Below are 18,815 nucleotides of genomic sequence, written 5' to 3' on the forward strand. Positions count from 1 at the left end.
ATAATAATAATAATAATAATAATAATTTCCACAATTGGATGTGATTAAAAAAAATGTTCCTGTGCTAAGATAATCTTATATATGTGTCCCTGCTACGTACTGTGTAATGGCTGTGTCTGACCATACAGGGACATGGTCTGATCATACCACAGCTCAAAGACAGGAAGGAAGTAATAGACAGTATACAGATAGCACAGTATGGGATCTTATCTGATTCTTTTTGAGAGGTAAAACATTTCCCTGCCTACTTTTAAAAGCTATTTTACCTCATGGAATGAATCATGTTTGATCCCGTGCTGTAATATCTTTATACTCTCTTTTGTATCCTCTCCTGCCCAGGAGATGTGCTATGATCAGACTGTGACCCCGACGCGGCCATTACACAGTACACAGCAGGGACACATATATAAGATTATCTCGGCACAGGAACATTTTTTTTAAATACATCCAATTGTATAAATTATTATTATAATTCTAAGATCTATTGATTAAAATCAACTTTAAAATGAATGTTGTTTGTGGGAAAACCCCTTCACGTTTGTTCTAATTCTTGTTATTAATAGAACCTAGGAATATTCAGTATAATTTGTATTATTTGTATTGTCCAGTGAATGGTCCCAATCAGTAACTGACAGGCTATCCAATAAGAGTGTGCCTACAGGGATAGGTGCAAATCAGTAAGTTGGACCGCTTGAATGAACTTCAAAATGTAAAATGAGCAGGAATTTAGAAGAATTTCATAATTAAATTGAACCTTTTTGTAATTTAGGCAAACTGAATTGCTAGATTGCGGACTTATGATTATGGAAACTAAAGGCCGCTTTACACGCTGCGACATTGCTCAAGCGATCTCGTTGGGGTCACGGAATTTGTGACGCACATCCGGTCGCTTTAGCGATGTCTTTGCGTGTGACACCTATGAGCGATTTTGAATCATCGCAAAAACGGTCAAAATCGCTCATCAGTGACATGCCCCCCTATTCTCGAATATCGCTGCTGCTCGGTGTACGAAGTAGTTCGTTGCTCCTGCGGCAGCACACATCGCTATGTGTGACGCCGCAGGAACGAGGAAGCTCATCTTACCTGCTGCCGCCCGCAATGAGGAAGGAAGCAGGTGGGCGGGATGTTACGTCCCGCTCATCTCCGCTCCTCCGCTTCTAATGGGCGGCGGTTCAGTGACGATGCTGTGACGTCGCTGTGACGTCGCTGTGACGCTGAATGAACTGCCCCCTTAGAAAGGAGGTGGTTCACCGGTCACAGCGACGTCGCAGGGCAGGTGAGTGCGTGTGACGCTGCCGTAGCGATAATGTTCGCTACGGCAGCGATCACACGATATCGCATGTACGATGGGGGCGGGTGCTTTAGCGCTCGACATCGCTAGCAATTGTTAACGATGTCGTAGCGTGTAAAGCGGCCTTTAGAAATATTAAAGGGCATCAGAAGGCAATGTTATAAAAGTATCAAGAGCAGGTGTTGGACTCTACAAATGAGATATTGTATGTGACTTTATGACTTTCATACTTTATGAAAGTCATAAAGTATGACTTTCTATGTGACTGCAGACTTATGAAACCTCCCAGCACACACACTCTGGATTGTGAGGATTGGCCGGTTGCTGAGTCGGGAACGGCGTTCACATGACTACAGTTGTGTGATATGCATGTTCCCGGCCAGAACACGACTAGTGAGCGCGGCCCAGCTCAATACAATTATGTTCTACAAGGCTGCACCCACTAGACGGCAGCACCTACTAGTCTGACGCACCCATTCCACACACACCCATAAGTTGGGTTCTGGCTTGGAACATGCATATCGAGCAACTGCAGTCACTTGAGCACCGTTCCCAACTCAGAAACCGGCAAATCCTCATACTGCACAGTGTGTGCACTGGGAGGATTCATAAGTCTGCAGCAGTCACATATTCCTCTCGGCAACTTCAAGCTTTCAGTCGTAGGGGTGCGGCTGGCGCAGTTTCAGTCACCACTCAGTGCATAGTGAGTGGTAGCTGTAAGCTCGCCCTGGTGCTGACTGACAGCCAGCTCAGAATTGCAACAGTACAGAGCCAATTGCTGGTTCCAATTGATTGGTGGTGATCTGACTGATGGGACCCACATGGATTACATGAACCGGTCTCTTTTATCCCCATTATTAAGGAGCAACAGTGCACCTGCTTGACCGCCACTCCATTCAATCTCTGTGGTGCTGCTGAGTGCTCTCCTTCGCTTTTTCTGGCAGCGCCATAGGGAATGAATGAAACATCATTTTGTAATGTGGATAATAGTGCCCCTTTGGGAATAAAAATTGTCCATTCTGCCGATTAGGGCAGGTCCCACCGGTTGGACTTCCATGGATCAGTAAGTTATCACCTATCTTATCAATAACCCCTTTAACAACCCCATGAACATAACCTTGAAGAGGTTGCCCCCAACTTATATTAGGTTGCCAAATCTGTACTAATTTAATTTAACTACTCAAATCCATACATGTACATATCGGTACTGAGTTTTTATCATTGTAACATTTATCGACAGGAAAATCGGATATACGCCATTGCTAAGTCTGGGATGAGAATGTCAGAAGTTTCGGTGGATCCAAGCATCAAGAGTAAGCTCCACAATTTACGGCATGTCTAAATAAAAATTTTAAACATTTTAAACATTTTAAACATTTAAACATGTGCACAAGGTTTTTGAAAATGCATTTGAAAAATTAGCGAATAAAATGGGCCTTTATACTATGGAGCTAAGAGTGTGTAGACCTTCCCATCCAATCTGTGCAATGGGCATTAATGGAATGCGGCTACTCCCATTGGAAAGGTATTTCAATAGACATGGAAAATTTATGTCCACATACAGGCGATGCCAGTGCAATTCTTTTTTTTTTTTCACTTGAACCGAGGGGTCGTAGCCCATTAATCACTAAACATTACACATGGGGCCAGGTATTTGGGCACTGCCAGGCTGAATGCATTTCTAGGCGTAACTCATTATTGTGTTTGTGTGTATCTAATTTTTGGTGTTTGCACCTGTTTTTCTTTTGTGCATTTTTTTCTTTTAATTTTCACCTTTTATAAAGTCTATTTTATGGGTGTTCGCCTGTTTGAGTTTTTTAGGTTCACTAATGTGGACAGGGTTTGGGGTTTATACAGCTCTGGCAAAAGTAAGAGACCACTGCAAAATTCCTGCCCAATTTCTAGAGTAAGGTAATCTTCTCTGATGAGTGTAATTTTCAACTTTGCCCAACACCTGGTCATCTAATGGTTAAACGGAGACCTGGAGAGGTGTACAAGCCACAGTGTCTTGCACCCACTGTGAAATTTGTTGGAGGATCGGTGATGATCTGGGGATGCTTCAGCAGTGCTGGAATCGGGCAGATTAAACTTTGCGAAAGATGTATGAATCAAGCCGCATACAAGGCAATGTTCCCCAACTCTGAGAACTGATTTTTCCAGCAGGACAATGCGCCATGTCACACAGCTAGGTCAATCAATGTGTGGATGAAGGACCATCACATCAAAACCATGTCATGGCCAGCCCAATCTCCAGACCTGAACCCCATTGAAAACCTTTGGAATGTAATCAACAGGAAGATGGATAATCACAATCCATCAAACAAAGAAAAACTGCTTACATTTTTGCGCCAGGAGTGGGATAAGGTCACCCAAAAGCAGTGTGAAAGACTGGTGGAAAGCAGCCAAGACGCATGAAAGCTGGGATTAAAAATCATGGTTATTCCACAAAATATTGATTTCTGAACTCTTCCTGAGTTAAAACATTATTAGTATTGTTGTTTCTAAATGATATGATTCTGAACTTGTTTTCTTTGCATTAGTTGAGGTCTGAAATCAATGCATATTTTTGTTATTTTGACCATTTCTCACTTTCAGAAAATAAATACAAAATGTATTGCTTGGAAATTCAGACATGTGTCAGTAGTTTATAGACTAAAAAACAATTTACATTTTAAAAATATATCTATAAAGACAAAAATCAGAAAAACTGAAAAATTTGCAGTGGTCTCTTAATTTTTGCCAGAGCTGTGTACATTGTTTGCTGATTTTTTAATTTTTTTTTAAAAAAGGGGCAAAAATCTTTCACAAATATATTGCAGCTCCCCTCCCTGAGTGGTTTTATGTGATTTTATGTGCCCCTCAAAATATTGTACAATTATCGGAGATTGTGACGTTTTGGGCTAAAGAGTCGCAGAAAAGGCTGACAACATATATAAAAGGGTTTTAGATTTTACCAAAGATTCAGGAACCACATTCACTATTTTAAAGAGTCTGGTACAAAAAAATGTCAATAAATATCAGTAGACAAAAAAAGAAAAGTGACTAAGAAAAAAAAGGAAATGATTTGGGCTCACAGTGACCAAACTCTATCGTTGTGCTCCTCACGTCACCCAGACCATGCATTTCACTGATGCCGATTAGGGATGATTGAATACCTCAAATATTCGGCTTCGCGAATATTTTCCGAATAGGTCGTCGCTATTCGACTATTCGTGAATATTCGATGCGCAATGTAAGTCTACTAGAAACCCGAATAACAACTATTTGGAACTATTCGGTCTTCCCATAGACTTACATTGCGCATCTAATATTCGCATAGCGGCGACCTATTCGGAAAATATTCGCAAAGCCGAATATTTGAGGTATTCGATCATCCCTAATGCCGATCTCAGGCCTACGTGCAGCCTCAAAGCCTCATAGTTCTTATAGTGACATTGTTTGTAGAGTTAATGTGTTTCTTCACATTTGAGTTGTTGTTAAGAGAAGATGGGGCTAAAACGGTAAACACAAAAATTGTCTAAAAAATATTTTAAGCCAAGGTATTCAATGAGATTAATAAGCATAGTGTACCATGCTTTTACAATATAAAAGAAAATCGTGCCATGATCCATTTGTAGTGTGAACATGGTGCCATAAAGGGATCGACTAGGCCGCCTTTAACAAAATTGGCTAAGTAAAACATTGCCTTTGTTGCCCTTAGCAACCAATCAATGCTCAGCTTTCATTTCTTAAACTGCTGTGGTAAAATGAAAGCTGCCTTGTGATTGGTTGCCATGGGCAACAAAGACCAACTTTTCTTTTAGACCGGTCCTTAGTAAATCTACCCCTTTTGTAGAGCCTTAGATACATAATATGAAGCTATAATGATGCCATAAGCCAAAATATATGATCTTTTGTAGGCTTGAGGCTTTTCCCCCATTCTTTTTAGCCATCTCTTCTTCCTGCCCCTTTTAATGTTGTTGTTTTAGTCTTCTTCTTCTCATTTATTATGGAAATTAAAATATTTTTTAATGGGCCAATGTTAGAAAATCTATAAAAATAACAATTAAAGGTACTGATGTCACACATCCACCCTTCATGGTCCAAATACAGATCATCTGACCCTAATTCACCAGCCTCATGGGCATATACGGGGCAAGTGAGTTTGGGTTAGAAAACCTGCAGTTGGTCCGGACATCGTGGACCGTACTTGAACCCTGGATGTCGCATTTGTGAAACCTGTGTAAGCCCTACATGTCCTTTTCTGTAGTGTCAGACTGGGACGGCAGGGGTTCACCAGTAACATTGACTCTGGAGGCCCAACTAATCAACAAGATTCAAATATTGCATTTACAAATTTACTTATGCTTCTATATTATAATATCGTTATCTCGATGTAACTGTGGATAGCAAGGGACAGGGGCTACTACTATATATACTCACGCTATGGGTCTCAAGGCTATCCCTAACCTCAGGGTTACCCTTAATGGTGGAGATGCCAGACTCACATACCTGGCTATACTCCTGGCCAGAACTAATCTGATTCACCCATCTCACCAGGGAAGTAAGGGGCAGCAGTGAGATGGAAACACAGATAAAGACAGAAAGGGGAAAACAAAAACTCTGACACACTGCAAACACACAGGACCAAACAATGAGAGACTCAGGAGAAAAGCAAGAGCAGGAAGGTAGCAATAAAAAGACAACAAGGTGTCACCTTTGGAGAATTGTCAATAAAATACCTCAGGGAGCTGCGGAGGGACCTGAGTGGCAAAGGAGGAGACATGCTTTGTGTTTTTTTTAACCATTTTTTACTATTCTATTTTTTTTCTTGAAAAATGGACCACAGCTTTAAAAGAACAAAAAAGTTTAATAAAAAACAATGTAGGAAATATTTCTTATGTTCATTATTACTAATCTTTTATATATTTTGTGATTTTACTTGTTATCTATAGGTGTCTCTACAGCGTCATGCCCGACATCTGGCGTCTACACATCTCTCATATACAAGAACCTGAGCTCACCTGTCTACACCACATTGAAAGGGGTATGACTCAGAGTAATTATATATATATATATATATATATATATATATATATATATATATATATATATAAATAAATACTGTACATTTTGTTACTATTTGTAAATTGTGATTATAAAATAAGATACTTAGAGATATTTTGTTTTTGTTTTACGGGGAAGGAGAATGGAGAATAATATGGATGACCTGTCTCGTGTACTGCATTAATTTGTGATTGATGTGAGTTTGATCCACGGGATCTTCACCATCAGCCGAACAAAGTCCCTTCATCCAGGCTCAGAAGCTCATCATTACGAGTGACTGTGCCTGGTACTGCAGCTTTGCTCTGTGCTGCTAAGATCTCTTCATTGCCATGGCCTCATTATTCTGCTGATCATTGCTAATTGCGGGGTGGTCCCATACTGATCACATATTGATGGCTTATCTGAAAATTGTTTTAATTGCAAGAGCTGTGTTGATATTTATTTAAATGTAATTTCTTTATTCATTAATCTTTAGAAGGCCACTCAGATAAGCACTAGTCCTTTGGAAGACTCATCAGGATCTGAGGAGGAGTTGAGCTCTCGATCAAGTTCTCGGACTTCAGAGTCAGACTGTCGAAATCAGAGTGAAGCGGGAAGTCCTCGAGCTTTGAAAAGAGGCAAGTGTCTGCTCACTGAGATTGTTGAGTATTAAAATGATAAATAACCACGTAATACTATATCTGCACCCGTTCATGCATCCATTAAGTAAACTTTAAGGTGTTTTTTTTTTAACAATTTTGTTCATTATTGGAATGATCCAGAAAGCATATATAGTATAGGAGGGCAACAAATGTGATTGGCTCGCTCATAGCATATGATCAAAAAGACTAACAAGCAGTCCAGTAGAGATTAACTCTTGCTAGATTGCCTAAAGGCCTTTTTACACACAGCAACATTGCTAGCGATGTCGCTGGTTAAAGCACCCGCCCCCGTTGGTTGTGCATCACGTGTAAATCGCTGCCCGTGGCGCACAACATCGTTAGTCCCCGTCACACATACTTACCTGCCTAGCGATGTCGCTGTGGCCGGCGAACCGCCTCCTTTCTAAGGGGGAGGTTCTTTCAGCGTCCCTAAGCAGCCACCCAATAGAAGCGGAGGGGTGGAGATGAGTGGCCGAAACGTCCCGCCCACCTTCTTCCTTCCTTATTGCTGGCGGCCGCAGGTACCTCGTTCCTGCGGTGTCACACATAGCGATGTGTGCTGCCTCAGTAATGACGAACAACCTGTGTCCTGCAACATCAACGATATTTGAGATTAGAACAACCGGTCAACAATTATTTTGATCGTTAGCAGTCTTTCGTGCGTTTCACAAGCAACAACGTCACTAACGAGGCCGGATGTGCGTCACGAATTCCGTGACCCCAACAACATCTCGTTAGCGATGTCGTTACGTGTAAAGCGGCCTTAAGTCGGTGGGTCGATGCCCGCGTCTCCCTGTGCTGATCAGACATCAGAGAAGTTAACAGGCAGAGTGACAGAATATGAAGTTTCCACAGGCCCTGACACAGCCATGACAGTTGGCGATGCCTGCGAAAATCTCCTCGTGACATTTAATAAGTGATTTTCAAGTTTCCAAGCATGTTATATTGTAAAAGTTAATTGTAGCCTCTCAAAAATATCCAAAAACTGTGGCCTAACTTGTCATTCATTACCTATTACCTCTATAATCAGTTGACTGAATAAATTTATACTTGGCAAGTATCTCAAATGCCCTTGAGGAACATTTCATTTTCCTTGCCCCAAAAGTATTTTACACACCGTTTCTATGTCCCCTTTCTCATTCCCTGAATTTACGGCACCCAGGAGATTTACCGATTCCCAAAGGGCAGGAGCTGGCTGTAAGTTTAGCGACAATTGGCAGTGATCTTGGGTAACTCACTTCGGGCACACGGTAATTGGCTTACATAACATTGTAAAGTATTAATACCATAAGTAGACTTAGTAGCCATCAGCTGTATCGACGGCACATGTGGCTCTAATAATGAACACAACCTTGGAAACAAGTCATAGAAACTTATTTCTTCAGATTCGGTATTTGGAACAGATGTTATATTCTTGGCCTGGAGACGCAAATGGACAACAGCTGGAAAAACGTTACTGATAATGTGAAAAAAATTCAAGATATTTTCAATCACATAATTTGCTCATGAAGATATTTTGCAGTCTCCTGGTATACAGATATATATTTCCCTGCCTGTTGCCGCTTTTTTTCATTGGCAAATCATTTAGGTACTTTAGAACGGCACAAGTGTGCCACGTGTGATACATAGGTTTGTCGTCGCAGTCTGTCTCTTCTTGTTCCTCTAGTAGATCGTCTCATTCTAAAACAAATAGATCACATCCCGAGGACAGTTTCACCACTATTGGACTAGTGTATATACAAATGTATAGTGCAACAACGGAAGATGCAGAGGTGGCTCCAGTGTTGTTATCATGTTGGGCAGTGCTACCTAGAAAATTGGAGGCTCCATGGCAAGGATCTGAATTTGATCACCTCCATATGCCCCAGCCTGCCATTAATAACCCATAGAGTTTTTACAATAATGTTGTAGAGGCCTAATGGGGTAACCGAGGGCTCCTACATCTAACCACTTGGATCCTGACTAGTGATGGGCAAGCACTAAAATTCTCAAATGCTCGTTACTCGTTTTGAGTTGGTGAGACGCTCTGATGAGATGAACGTGAGTAATTAGCATTATGAAAAGTCAATAACTGGCCTGTTTGGGTCTCCACCCACATACAAAAGAGTAAATCCCAGCACTCAAATGATAGACAATAGGGAAAAATTGGAAAAATGTTATTATCAATTTTTATATTCTGCAAAAAGTGCACAGAAATGAAAAAGAAAAACACCCAACGTTTTGGTTCCTGGAGCCTTTTTCAAGGTTTTGCCACGACCAACACTATTGCCATCATTGCTCCACAAGGACTCCTGCTTTTCCCCAGGCTTCTACCTACAGACGCACCATTCGTTCACCATCTCCCTGTCTCCTGACCTTTGGTCGATTTTGACAAATGTGTCGCCCTGGGCAAGCCAGGGGACACAGGTCACAACACCACCACACCCCACACTCCAGGTAGGCACACCTGCTAACCGGAAATCCTTGTTGCCTTCCTCCAGAGGTTGATGATGCACACCAGGGGGTGGGCCAGGCGGTTGGCTCCGCCCACCAAGGAGCTCACAACTCTGGAGGCAGGAAGTAACCAGGCAGTTAGAGTCCAGGGAGAGTCGAGTGAGGGAGGAGGAAGTGGAAGGAGTGAGGAGTAGCCCAGGCAGGGGCTAAAGTAAACAGCAAAGTGACAGAAGGAAAGAAAGCCTGAGAGCCCAGCTTTGTGTAGGGCCAGAACAGCAAGGTCAGCGACGGCGGTGACTGTTTGGAGGGGGACAGTTTGGAAGTTCCTGGAAGGACCCCGTTGGCTGTGTGCCCGGTGGTCTGGAGCAGTGTTCCGAAGGACAGTCAGCACCAGGGCAGGGGCCTCTCGGACCCCGGCAAGGCTAGGAGTCGCCAGATTTGCCAAATCCGTCAGTGACGGGGACGCAGATCCCCCAGCAACCAAGTCCCGATTGACGGCAACAGCCCGACCATTACCGGGGAGACACCGCCACCGCCAAGGCACAAGTTTCCCCAGGGCCAGCGCCTGCGGGCAAAGTGTAGAGCTCCTCCGGCCCAGATTGCAGTCGGGGAGCGGGTAACCGGAGGGAATCCACCGCTACCATCAGACAACACAGGTGCAAGGAAGAGAAATGTCACCGTTACCTACCGGGAGTGCAGGTGCAGCCGTCTGTGGGACCGTCCTACCAGCCGTTGGTTTACCGTACAAACTGTGTCCGTGTGTCAGGCTGAGTGAGTACCATAGTGCCGCAAGGCACAGCGCTGCCCCCGCGCCCCTGCGCCCTCCAGGCCCTACACTTCACATCTCATCACCGGGCCCCGGGATCACCAACCCCTACCCACGGAGGGGCAACACAACACCTGGCTGCTCCGCATCACCATCCCCGGGACCCCCACACTGAGCAGCGGTGGTGCAATCACCACAACCGTGGGTGGCGTCACGAACTATAACAATCCCCACACCCAACAAACACCCCCTTTCACTCACGGGCGAGGAGTGTCGCTCGAGACACCCCGGGATCCGGCCCACGGCTCGAGCCACCAGGAGCAACTGCCGGACCCGAGCAGAAGGGGTGAGCGCGGTGTGCTGACACCCTCCTCCCCGCCCGCGACAACTTGGCGTCACGAACAGGATCTTACCGCTCTGCCGTCAGGTAGAGGTGCGCCTTGTTACCGCCGGAGGCATCCGGCAGAAAAATTTCAGAAGCCGCCATCTTTGGCGCGAAAAGTTCCCGCTCGAGCGTCTTCTCGAGCAGTAGAAGCGCGAAGGCCAAAACCCCGCCCCGAGAGAGGAGGGGCCGGAAAGAGCTAAGGGGGACGCGATGGCGGCTGAACGCATGTAGTCGCCGCTATAAAAGCAAGGACGCCAGGACCTTGCCAGAAAACCGTTCCTGGAAGCAAACAGCAAAGACACCATGTGGATGCCGTCCCGAAACACCGTGGCCCCCGCGCCGGGAACCGCAGCGTGGGTGGAGATCCGGACCGCGCAGCTCCATCTAAGGCTGCAGGTCAAAATGCAGCTCCTCCTGGAGGAGTGGGAGACCGACATGGCGGACGTTTTGACAGCCGTGCGGAGACGCGAGGAGGAAGCGGAGGAAGGGAGGGTGAGTGACCCACGCCCCTATGTCCCGGAGGGACCGGTCGCTGCGGCTGAGGGACCCGGTCCAAGCCCTCTCCCCCCGTTGCCTCCCTCGCCACCCGTCTCGGAGGCTGTGACCCCGCCACTAGGCCCGCTACCACCGCAACCGGTAGCGATACCCAGCCCGTCCGCCCCAGCGGACCGACCTGTAGCCGGAGCCCGTAGCAAACCGGAGGCATTGCCTTGGAAGGCCCCAAAGATTGTGCCAGAGACAGTCCCCGAGCAGCTTCCCGAGCCGGAGCCGATGACCCGCTCCGAGCTGAGGGCCCAACTGCGGAAAGCCCCTGTGCCCATCCCCCACACCTCGGCTGAGGTGGCGCCGGGTTGTCGCTGCAAGGCAGCGCCCAAGGCCATGACACCGCGGGATACGCTACCCACCTTCCTGACAGTGGGTAACGTGCTGGATGTCCCGCGGGGCTCAACCCGTGCGCCGGAGCCATACTGGGACAGGGAGCCGACCAAGCTGGGCCTGGAGATCGCGGAGAGGGAGCGAAGGAAAGCCGAGCTGGTGGCCCGAGCCATAAGGGAGAAGGAAAACCTGCGGCAAGCGACCTTCCGTGTCCGGGGCCCGTTCTACGAGGGGCAGGTGAGGCGATTCGATATCCGCCGGGGCTACGGGTTCATATGCGAACCGGGCCTGGAGGCCGAGGTGTTTGTAGCCCGGCGGGATGTACATGCTCACCTGCCCGAAGAGCATCCTGGCCGCAATTTGATACCGGGAGACATGGTGCGGTATACTCGGCACTGCGGAGAGAGGGGGTGGTTTGCCCTGGATGTGAAGCTGAGGGGCAGCCCGGAGAGCAAGGTGAGCTCTGCACCCCCTCCCTCGGAAGAAGCCGCAGACGGACCGGAGTAGGGCAGCGGCTGCCCGTTGCACCGTCCCCGTGGGGACCACCCGAAGTTTGCTGTTTGTTTGTTAAGTTTGAAAGTTTGAAATGATGGAAATGAAAATGACCGAGTACTTCACCAGATTTGTTTGTGATTTGCAACCGGCTGGAGCCGGCACCGTTGTCCCCGTGGGGACCGTTTAAAGTTTGAAATGCATGGGAACTATCCATGGACAAGCCCGTGAACTCTGCAGGGCAACCACAAACGTTAGTGGCTTGTAAATATGTTGGGTACCGTTACCGTTTCCGCAATACCGCCTCCGGAGAGGCAGGTTGGAGGGAGGGCCCTGAGCAGAGCAGGCCAGGGCCCAGCCACCAAAGGAACCGGTGGCTACCCTCTGGAGGGGAAGGACAGATCCCGCTCGGGTGACTTATGCTGGACTGTGGGTCAAGGGGTGCTGCCTGGGTTTTAGGGGCAGCATCAGGGCCAGGTTGCTTGGGTGGGAGAGAGCGGAAACCGTGACCGTACACCGTTGCAACGTTTAAGAAAATGTGCCTCCCGTCTTGGGAAGAGTTTATGATTAAAAATGTTATTGATGTTTGATTAACCCTTGTTATCCCCTTTTACAGAAAAATAAAACCGGTGTAGGACGGCAGCCCGCGGACGGTCTGCATTTTGCTAAGGGGGAATGTGTCGCCCTGGGCAAGCCAGGGGACACAGGTCACAACACCACCACACCCCACACTCCAGGTAGGCACACCTGCTAACCGGAAATCCTTGTTGCCTTCCTCCAGAGGTTGATGATGCACACCAGGGGGTGGGCCAGGCGGTTGGCTCCGCCCACCAAGGAGCTCACAACTCTGGAGGCAGGAAGTAACCAGGCAGTTAGAGTCCAGGGAGAGTCGAGTGAGGGAGGAGGAAGTGGAAGGAGTGAGGAGTAGCCCAGGCAGGGGCTAAAGTAAACAGCAAAGTGACAGAAGGAAAGAAAGCCTGAGAGCCCAGCTTTGTGTAGGGCCAGAACAGCAAGGTCAGCGACGGCGGTGACTGTTTGGAGGGGGACAGTTTGGAAGTTCCTGGAAGGACCCCGTTGGCTGTGTGCCCGGTGGTCTGGAGCAGTGTTCCGAAGGACAGTCAGCACCAGGGCAGGGGCCTCTCGGACCCCGGCAAGGCTAGGAGTCGCCAGATTTGCCAAATCCGTCAGTGACGGGGACGCAGATCCCCCAGCAACCAAGTCCCGATTGACGGCAACAGCCCGACCATTACCGGGGGAGACACCGCCACCGCCAAGGCACAAGTTTCCCCAGGGCCAGCGCCTGCGGGCAAAGTGTAGAGCTCCTCCGGCCCAGATTGCAGTCGGGGAGCGGGTAACCGGAGGGAATCCACCGCTACCATCAGACAACACAGGTGCAAGGAAGAGAAACGTCACCGTTACCTACCGGGAGTGCAGGTGCAGCCGTCTGTGGGACCGTCCTACCAGCCGTTGGTTTACCGTACAAACTGTGTCCGTGTGTCAGGCTGAGTGAGTACCATAGTGCCGCAAGGCACAGCGCTGCCCCCGCGCCCCTGCGCCCTCCAGGCCCTACACTTCACATCTCATCACCGGGCCCCGGGATCACCAACCCCTACCCACGGAGGGGCAACACAACACCTGGCTGCTCCGCATCACCATCCCCGGGACCCCCACACTGAGCAGCGGTGGTGCAATCACCACAACCGTGGGTGGCGTCACGAACTATAACAATCCCCACACCCAACAAACACCCCCTTTCACTCACGGGCGAGGAGTGTCGCTCGAGACACCCCGGGATCCGGCCCACGGCTCGAGCCACCAGGAGCAACTGCCGGACCCGAGCAGAAGGGGTGAAGCGCGGTGTGCTGACACCCTCCTCCCCGCCCGCGACACATACTGCAAAAGTGTGGCACCTCTTAACTTGCTCCTGATGGTAGTCCCTACGTGACCCATGTTACCTTCCCTCATCTTTCACGCAAAACCTTGAAAAAGGCTCCAGTAGCTGAAACGTCGGGTGTTTTGCTTTTTCATTTCTGTGCTTTTTTCTTTTTCGCTCCTAATTGGGAGACCCAGACAGTGGGTGTATAGCTACTGCCTCTGGAGGCCGCACAAAGAACTACACTTAAAAGTGTAAGGCCCCTCCCCTTCTGGCTATACACCCTCCCGTAGGAGTACGGATTCCTCAGTTTTGGCTTTGTGCGCAAGGAGGTCAGACACGCACGCATAGCTCCATTGTTTTTAGTCAGCAGCAGCTGCTGACTATGTCGGATGGAAGAAAAGAGGGTCTATACAGACTCCCAGTATGCTCCCTTCTCACCCCACTTATGTCGGAGGTGTTTGTAAGGTTGAGGTACCCATTGCGGGTACGGCGGCAGGAGCCCACATGCTGATTCCTTCCCCATCCCTTTTTACAGGGCTCTGGGTGAAGTGGGATTTACCGGTCTCCAGGCACTGAGACCGTGCTCCATCTACAGCCCCTGGAGAAGATGCTGGATGGAGCGGAGTACATCAGGGACATGGCCCTGCATCCTCAAGGTACTCTGTGTCCCCGTGTATCTGGCGCTCACACCGCAGCATGCTGGGTGTTGTAGTGCGCCGGGGGACATCAGCGCTGCGGCGCCTGTGCCATGGCCTCATTCAGCTTAGCTGAAGCAGGCACACTTCTGGGAATCGGTCGCGCCGGCCGCTGGGGCTGCGGCGCGGCTAGCACTTGTAGTGCGCCGGGGACTTCAGCGCGGCCTGCGCTTTTACGGCGGCCGCGCTCATAACTACAGTCCCCGGCTTTTTGCGGCCTGCTTCCGTTCGTTCCCGCCCCCAGACCTGCCAGTCAGGAGAGGGGCGGGACGCTGCCCACGTCTAGGACTCGGTCGCGCCGGCCGCTGGAACAGCGGCGCGGCTGGCACTTGTGGTGCGCCGGGGACTTCAGCGCGGCCCGCGCTTTTACGGCGGCCGCGCTGATAACTCGAGTCCCCGGCTTTTGCGGCCTGCTTTCGTTCGTTCCCGCCCCCAGACCTGCCAGTCAGGAGAGGGGCGGGACGCTGGCCAGTGCATCAGTGCTGAGGGCTGGAGTCGTTTTTACATACTCCAGCCCTCACAGTCAGCACAGAGGGGACACTGTTCCCGCACTTTTGTTTGGGAACTCCCACGGACCGCCCCTCTCCACAGAAGCCGGCAGCCATTCTTGCTGACACGCTGAGCTGCAGAGGGGAGCCGGGGAGTCCCAGACAAGGCATTCTGCAGCCTCTTACCCGCTGTTCAGCGGGCGGTAAGCAGCCCTCAGGGCTCACCCCCTCTTGTGCTCGTAGTATCCTTAGTATTTTGTTGCTACAAATACTTGGTATTACATAGCGCTGGTCGCCCTTTGGCTATAGACTCTCTCACATGCAGAGAGCCAGCAGCATGTCGCCCGTAAAACGCAAGGGTGCCAAGGCACAGACATTATATGCTTCCTGCACCGCATGTGGGACTTTTCTACCGGCAGGCTCCACGGACCCCCATTGTGTGCAGTGCTCGGCCCCTGCGGCGCTTGCACAGTCGGGACCTCTGCTGGACGTGTCCCAGGGTGTACCACCTGTGAATGCTGTCCAGGTGACAGGAACTGAGTTTGCAGCTTTTGCTGACAGAATGTCTCTCACTATGTCACAAATTCTTGACACATTGCGAGCTAGGCCTGTACTTCAGACCACGGACACTGTGCATGTCTTGCCCCCTGGTCCCCCTCAGCTCCTAGCTCCGGGACGGGCATCTACACCTCAGGGTGAAGACTCTGACTCGGACGATGGCCCCGGGCAGCCTAAGCGGGCTCGTTATGACGGGCCTTCCCATTCATCTCAATGGTCTGGATCCCAGCGGGATGAATCTATGGGTGATGAGGCAGACGTAACTGATCAGGATTCTGATCCGGGGACCGCTCTCAATCTAGATACACCAGATGGTGACGCCATAGTTAATGATCTTATATTTAACATCAATAAGATGTTGAATATTTCCCCACCAGCTCCTCCTGTAGAGGAGTCAGCTTCGCAGCACGAGAGAATCCATTTCAGATACCCTAAGCGTACATTAAGCACTTTTCTGGACCACGCTGACTTCAGAGACGCAATCCAGAAACCCCACGCTTATCCTGAAAGGCGTTTTCCTAAACGACTTAAAGATACACGCTACCCTTTTCCCACTGAAGTGGTCAAGGGTTGGACCCAGTGTCCAAAAGTGGATCCTCCAATTTCCAGGCTTGCAGCTAGATCCTTGGTTGCTGTTGAAGATGGAGCGGTACTTAAAGATGCCACTGACAGGCAGATGGAGCTCTGGCTGAAATCCATCTATGAAGCGATTGGAGCGTCATTAGCGCCTTCTTTTGCGGCCGTATGGGCACTCCAAGCTATCACGGCCGGGCTTGCGCGAGTCGACTCAGTCACACATGCATTTGCCCCGCAGGTAGCACCATTGACCTCGCAAATGGCGGCATTCGCGTCGTACGCGATTAATGCTGTTCTTGACGCTACAAGCCGCACGGCAGTGGCGTCAGCCAACTCAGTTGTTTTGCGTAGGGCTCTGTGGTTGAGACATTGGAAAGCAGATTCTCATTCCAAGAAGTGCTTAACCAATTTGCCTTTTTCTCGTGACCGATTGTTTGGAGAGCGTTTGGATGAGATCATCAAACACTCCAAGGGTAAGGACTCTTCCTTACCGCAACACAGACAAAACAAGCCCCAACAGAGGAGGGGTCAGTCTGCTTATCGGTCCTTTCGAGGACAGGGCAGGTCCCAATTCGCCTCGTCAAAAAAGACTCAAAAGGACCAGAGACGTTCAAATTCTTGGAGGTCTCAGTCACGCCCAAAAAGACCAGCCGGAGGAACCGTTGCCAAAACGACGTCCTCCTGACTTGCGGTCTCCGATTCCCACACCCGCGGTCGGTGGGAGGCTGTCCCACTTTGGCGACATTTGGCTAGCAAGCGTCAAAGACCGTTGGGTGAGAGATATTCTGTCTCACGGGTACAGGATAGAGTTCAGTTCTCGTCCGCCAACTCGTTTCTTCCGAACTTCTCCACCACCAGACCGAGCCGATGCTCTGTTGCAGGCGGTGGCCGCTCTAAAGGCGGAAGGAGTGGTGACCTCCGTCCCTCTTCAGGAACAAGGTCACGGTTTTTACTCCAATCTGTTTGTGGTCCCAAAAAAGGACGGATCGTATCGTCCCGTCCTGGATCTGAAGTTGCTCAACAGACACGTAAAAGTCAGGAGGTTCCGGATGGAATCCCTACGCTCCGTCATAGCCTCAATGTCTCAGGGAGATTTTCTAGCATCAATAGACATCAAAGATGCGTATCTCCACGTGCCGATTGCACCAGAGCATCAGCGTTTCCTACGTTTCGTCATACTGCACTCGCAGGGTTACTCGGTCATCCCGTATCTAGACGACCTGCTTATAAAGGCATCCTCTCAAGAAGCATGCCAACACAGTCTGAAGGTGGCGCTAGACACTCTCCAGACTTTCGGGTGGATTATCAACTTTCCAAAGTCTCATCTAACCCCGACCCAATCTCTGACTTATCTTGGCATGGAGTTTCATACTCTATCAGCGATAGTGAGGCTTCCACTGGACAAGCAGTGCTCGCTACGGACTGGAGTGCAATCTCTCCTTCAGAGCCAGTCGCACTCACTGAGGCGCCTCATGCATTTCCTAGGAAAGATGGTAGCAGCAATGGAGGCAGTCCCGTTCGCGCAGTTTCATCTGCGCCCTCTCCAATGGGACATTCTGCGCCAATGGGATGGGAAATCGACGTCCCTCGACAGGACTGTCTCCCTCTCTCAGACTGCCAAGGACTCTCTACGTTGGTGGCTTCTCCCCAACTCATTGTCACAGGGAAAGTCGTTCCTTCCCCCGTCCTGGGCAGTGGTCACGACAGATGCGAGCCTATCAGGGTGGGGAGCGGTGTTTCTCCACCACAGAGCTCAGGGGACGTGGACTCAGGAAGAGTCCACCCTGCAGATCAATGTTCTGGAAATCAGAGCAATCTATCTTGCCCTGCGAGCCTTCCAACAATGGCTGGAAGGCAAGCAGATTCGGATTCAGTCGGACAATTCCACGGCGGTGGCGTACATCAACCACCAAGGGGGAACACGCAGTCGCCAAGCTTTTCAAGAAGTCCAGCGGATTTTGACGTGGGTGGAAAGCAGAGCGTCCACCATATCTGCAGTTCACATCCCAGGCGTGGAAAACTGGGAAGCAGACTTTCTCAGTCGCCAGGGCATGGACGCAGGAGAATGGTCCCTTCACCCGGACGTGTTTCAACAGATCTGTTGCCGCTGGGGGACGCCGGACGTCGATCTGATGGCGTCACGGCACAACAACAAGGTCCCAGTTTTCATGGCACGGTCTCACGATCACCGAGCGCTGGCGGCAGACGCCTTGGTTCAGGATTGGTCGCAATTCCGACTCCCCTATGTGTTCCCACCTCTAGCATTGTTACCCAGAGTTCTCCGGAAAATCAAGTCCGACTGCCAGCGAGCCATACTCGTCGCTCCAAATTGGCCAAGAAGGTCGTGGTACCCGGATCTGTGGCATCTCACGGTAGGCCAACCGTGGGCACTACCAGACCGTCCAGATTTGCTGTCTCAAGGGCCGTTTTTCCATCTGAATTCTGCGGCCCTGAACCTGACTGTGTGGCCATTGAGTCCTGGATCCTAGCGGCCTCAGGTTTATCTCAGGGAGTTGTTGCCACAATGAGACAGGCTAGAAAACCATCCTCAGCTAAGATCTATCACAGGACGTGGAAGATATTCTTAGCGTGGTGCTTGGCTCAAGGGTTTTCTCCCTGGCCATTTGCATTGCCAATTTTTCTTTCCTTCCTGCAGTCTGGGTTGGAAAAAGGTTTGTCCCTTAGCTCGCTT

General features: G+C 49.6%; 1 protein-coding gene across 1 annotated transcript in view; it reads left to right on the forward strand.

Moving 5' to 3' along the window:
- PLEKHH2 (pleckstrin homology, MyTH4 and FERM domain containing H2) overlaps positions 1 to 18,815 on the forward strand; it is a 239,776-nt gene that overhangs the window by 142,354 nt on the left and 78,607 nt on the right. The window contains exons 9-11 of the mRNA XM_075339186.1: positions 2,532 to 2,604; positions 6,226 to 6,317; positions 6,813 to 6,954. Of these exons, the coding sequence (XP_075195301.1) occupies positions 2,532 to 2,604; positions 6,226 to 6,317; positions 6,813 to 6,954 (307 nt within the window). The remainder of the gene's footprint in view (positions 1 to 2,531; positions 2,605 to 6,225; positions 6,318 to 6,812; positions 6,955 to 18,815) is intronic.

This window comes from Anomaloglossus baeobatrachus, chromosome 3 (assembly GCF_048569485.1).
Source record: "Anomaloglossus baeobatrachus isolate aAnoBae1 chromosome 3, aAnoBae1.hap1, whole genome shotgun sequence".
Taxonomy (NCBI): Eukaryota; Metazoa; Chordata; class Amphibia; order Anura; family Aromobatidae; genus Anomaloglossus; species Anomaloglossus baeobatrachus.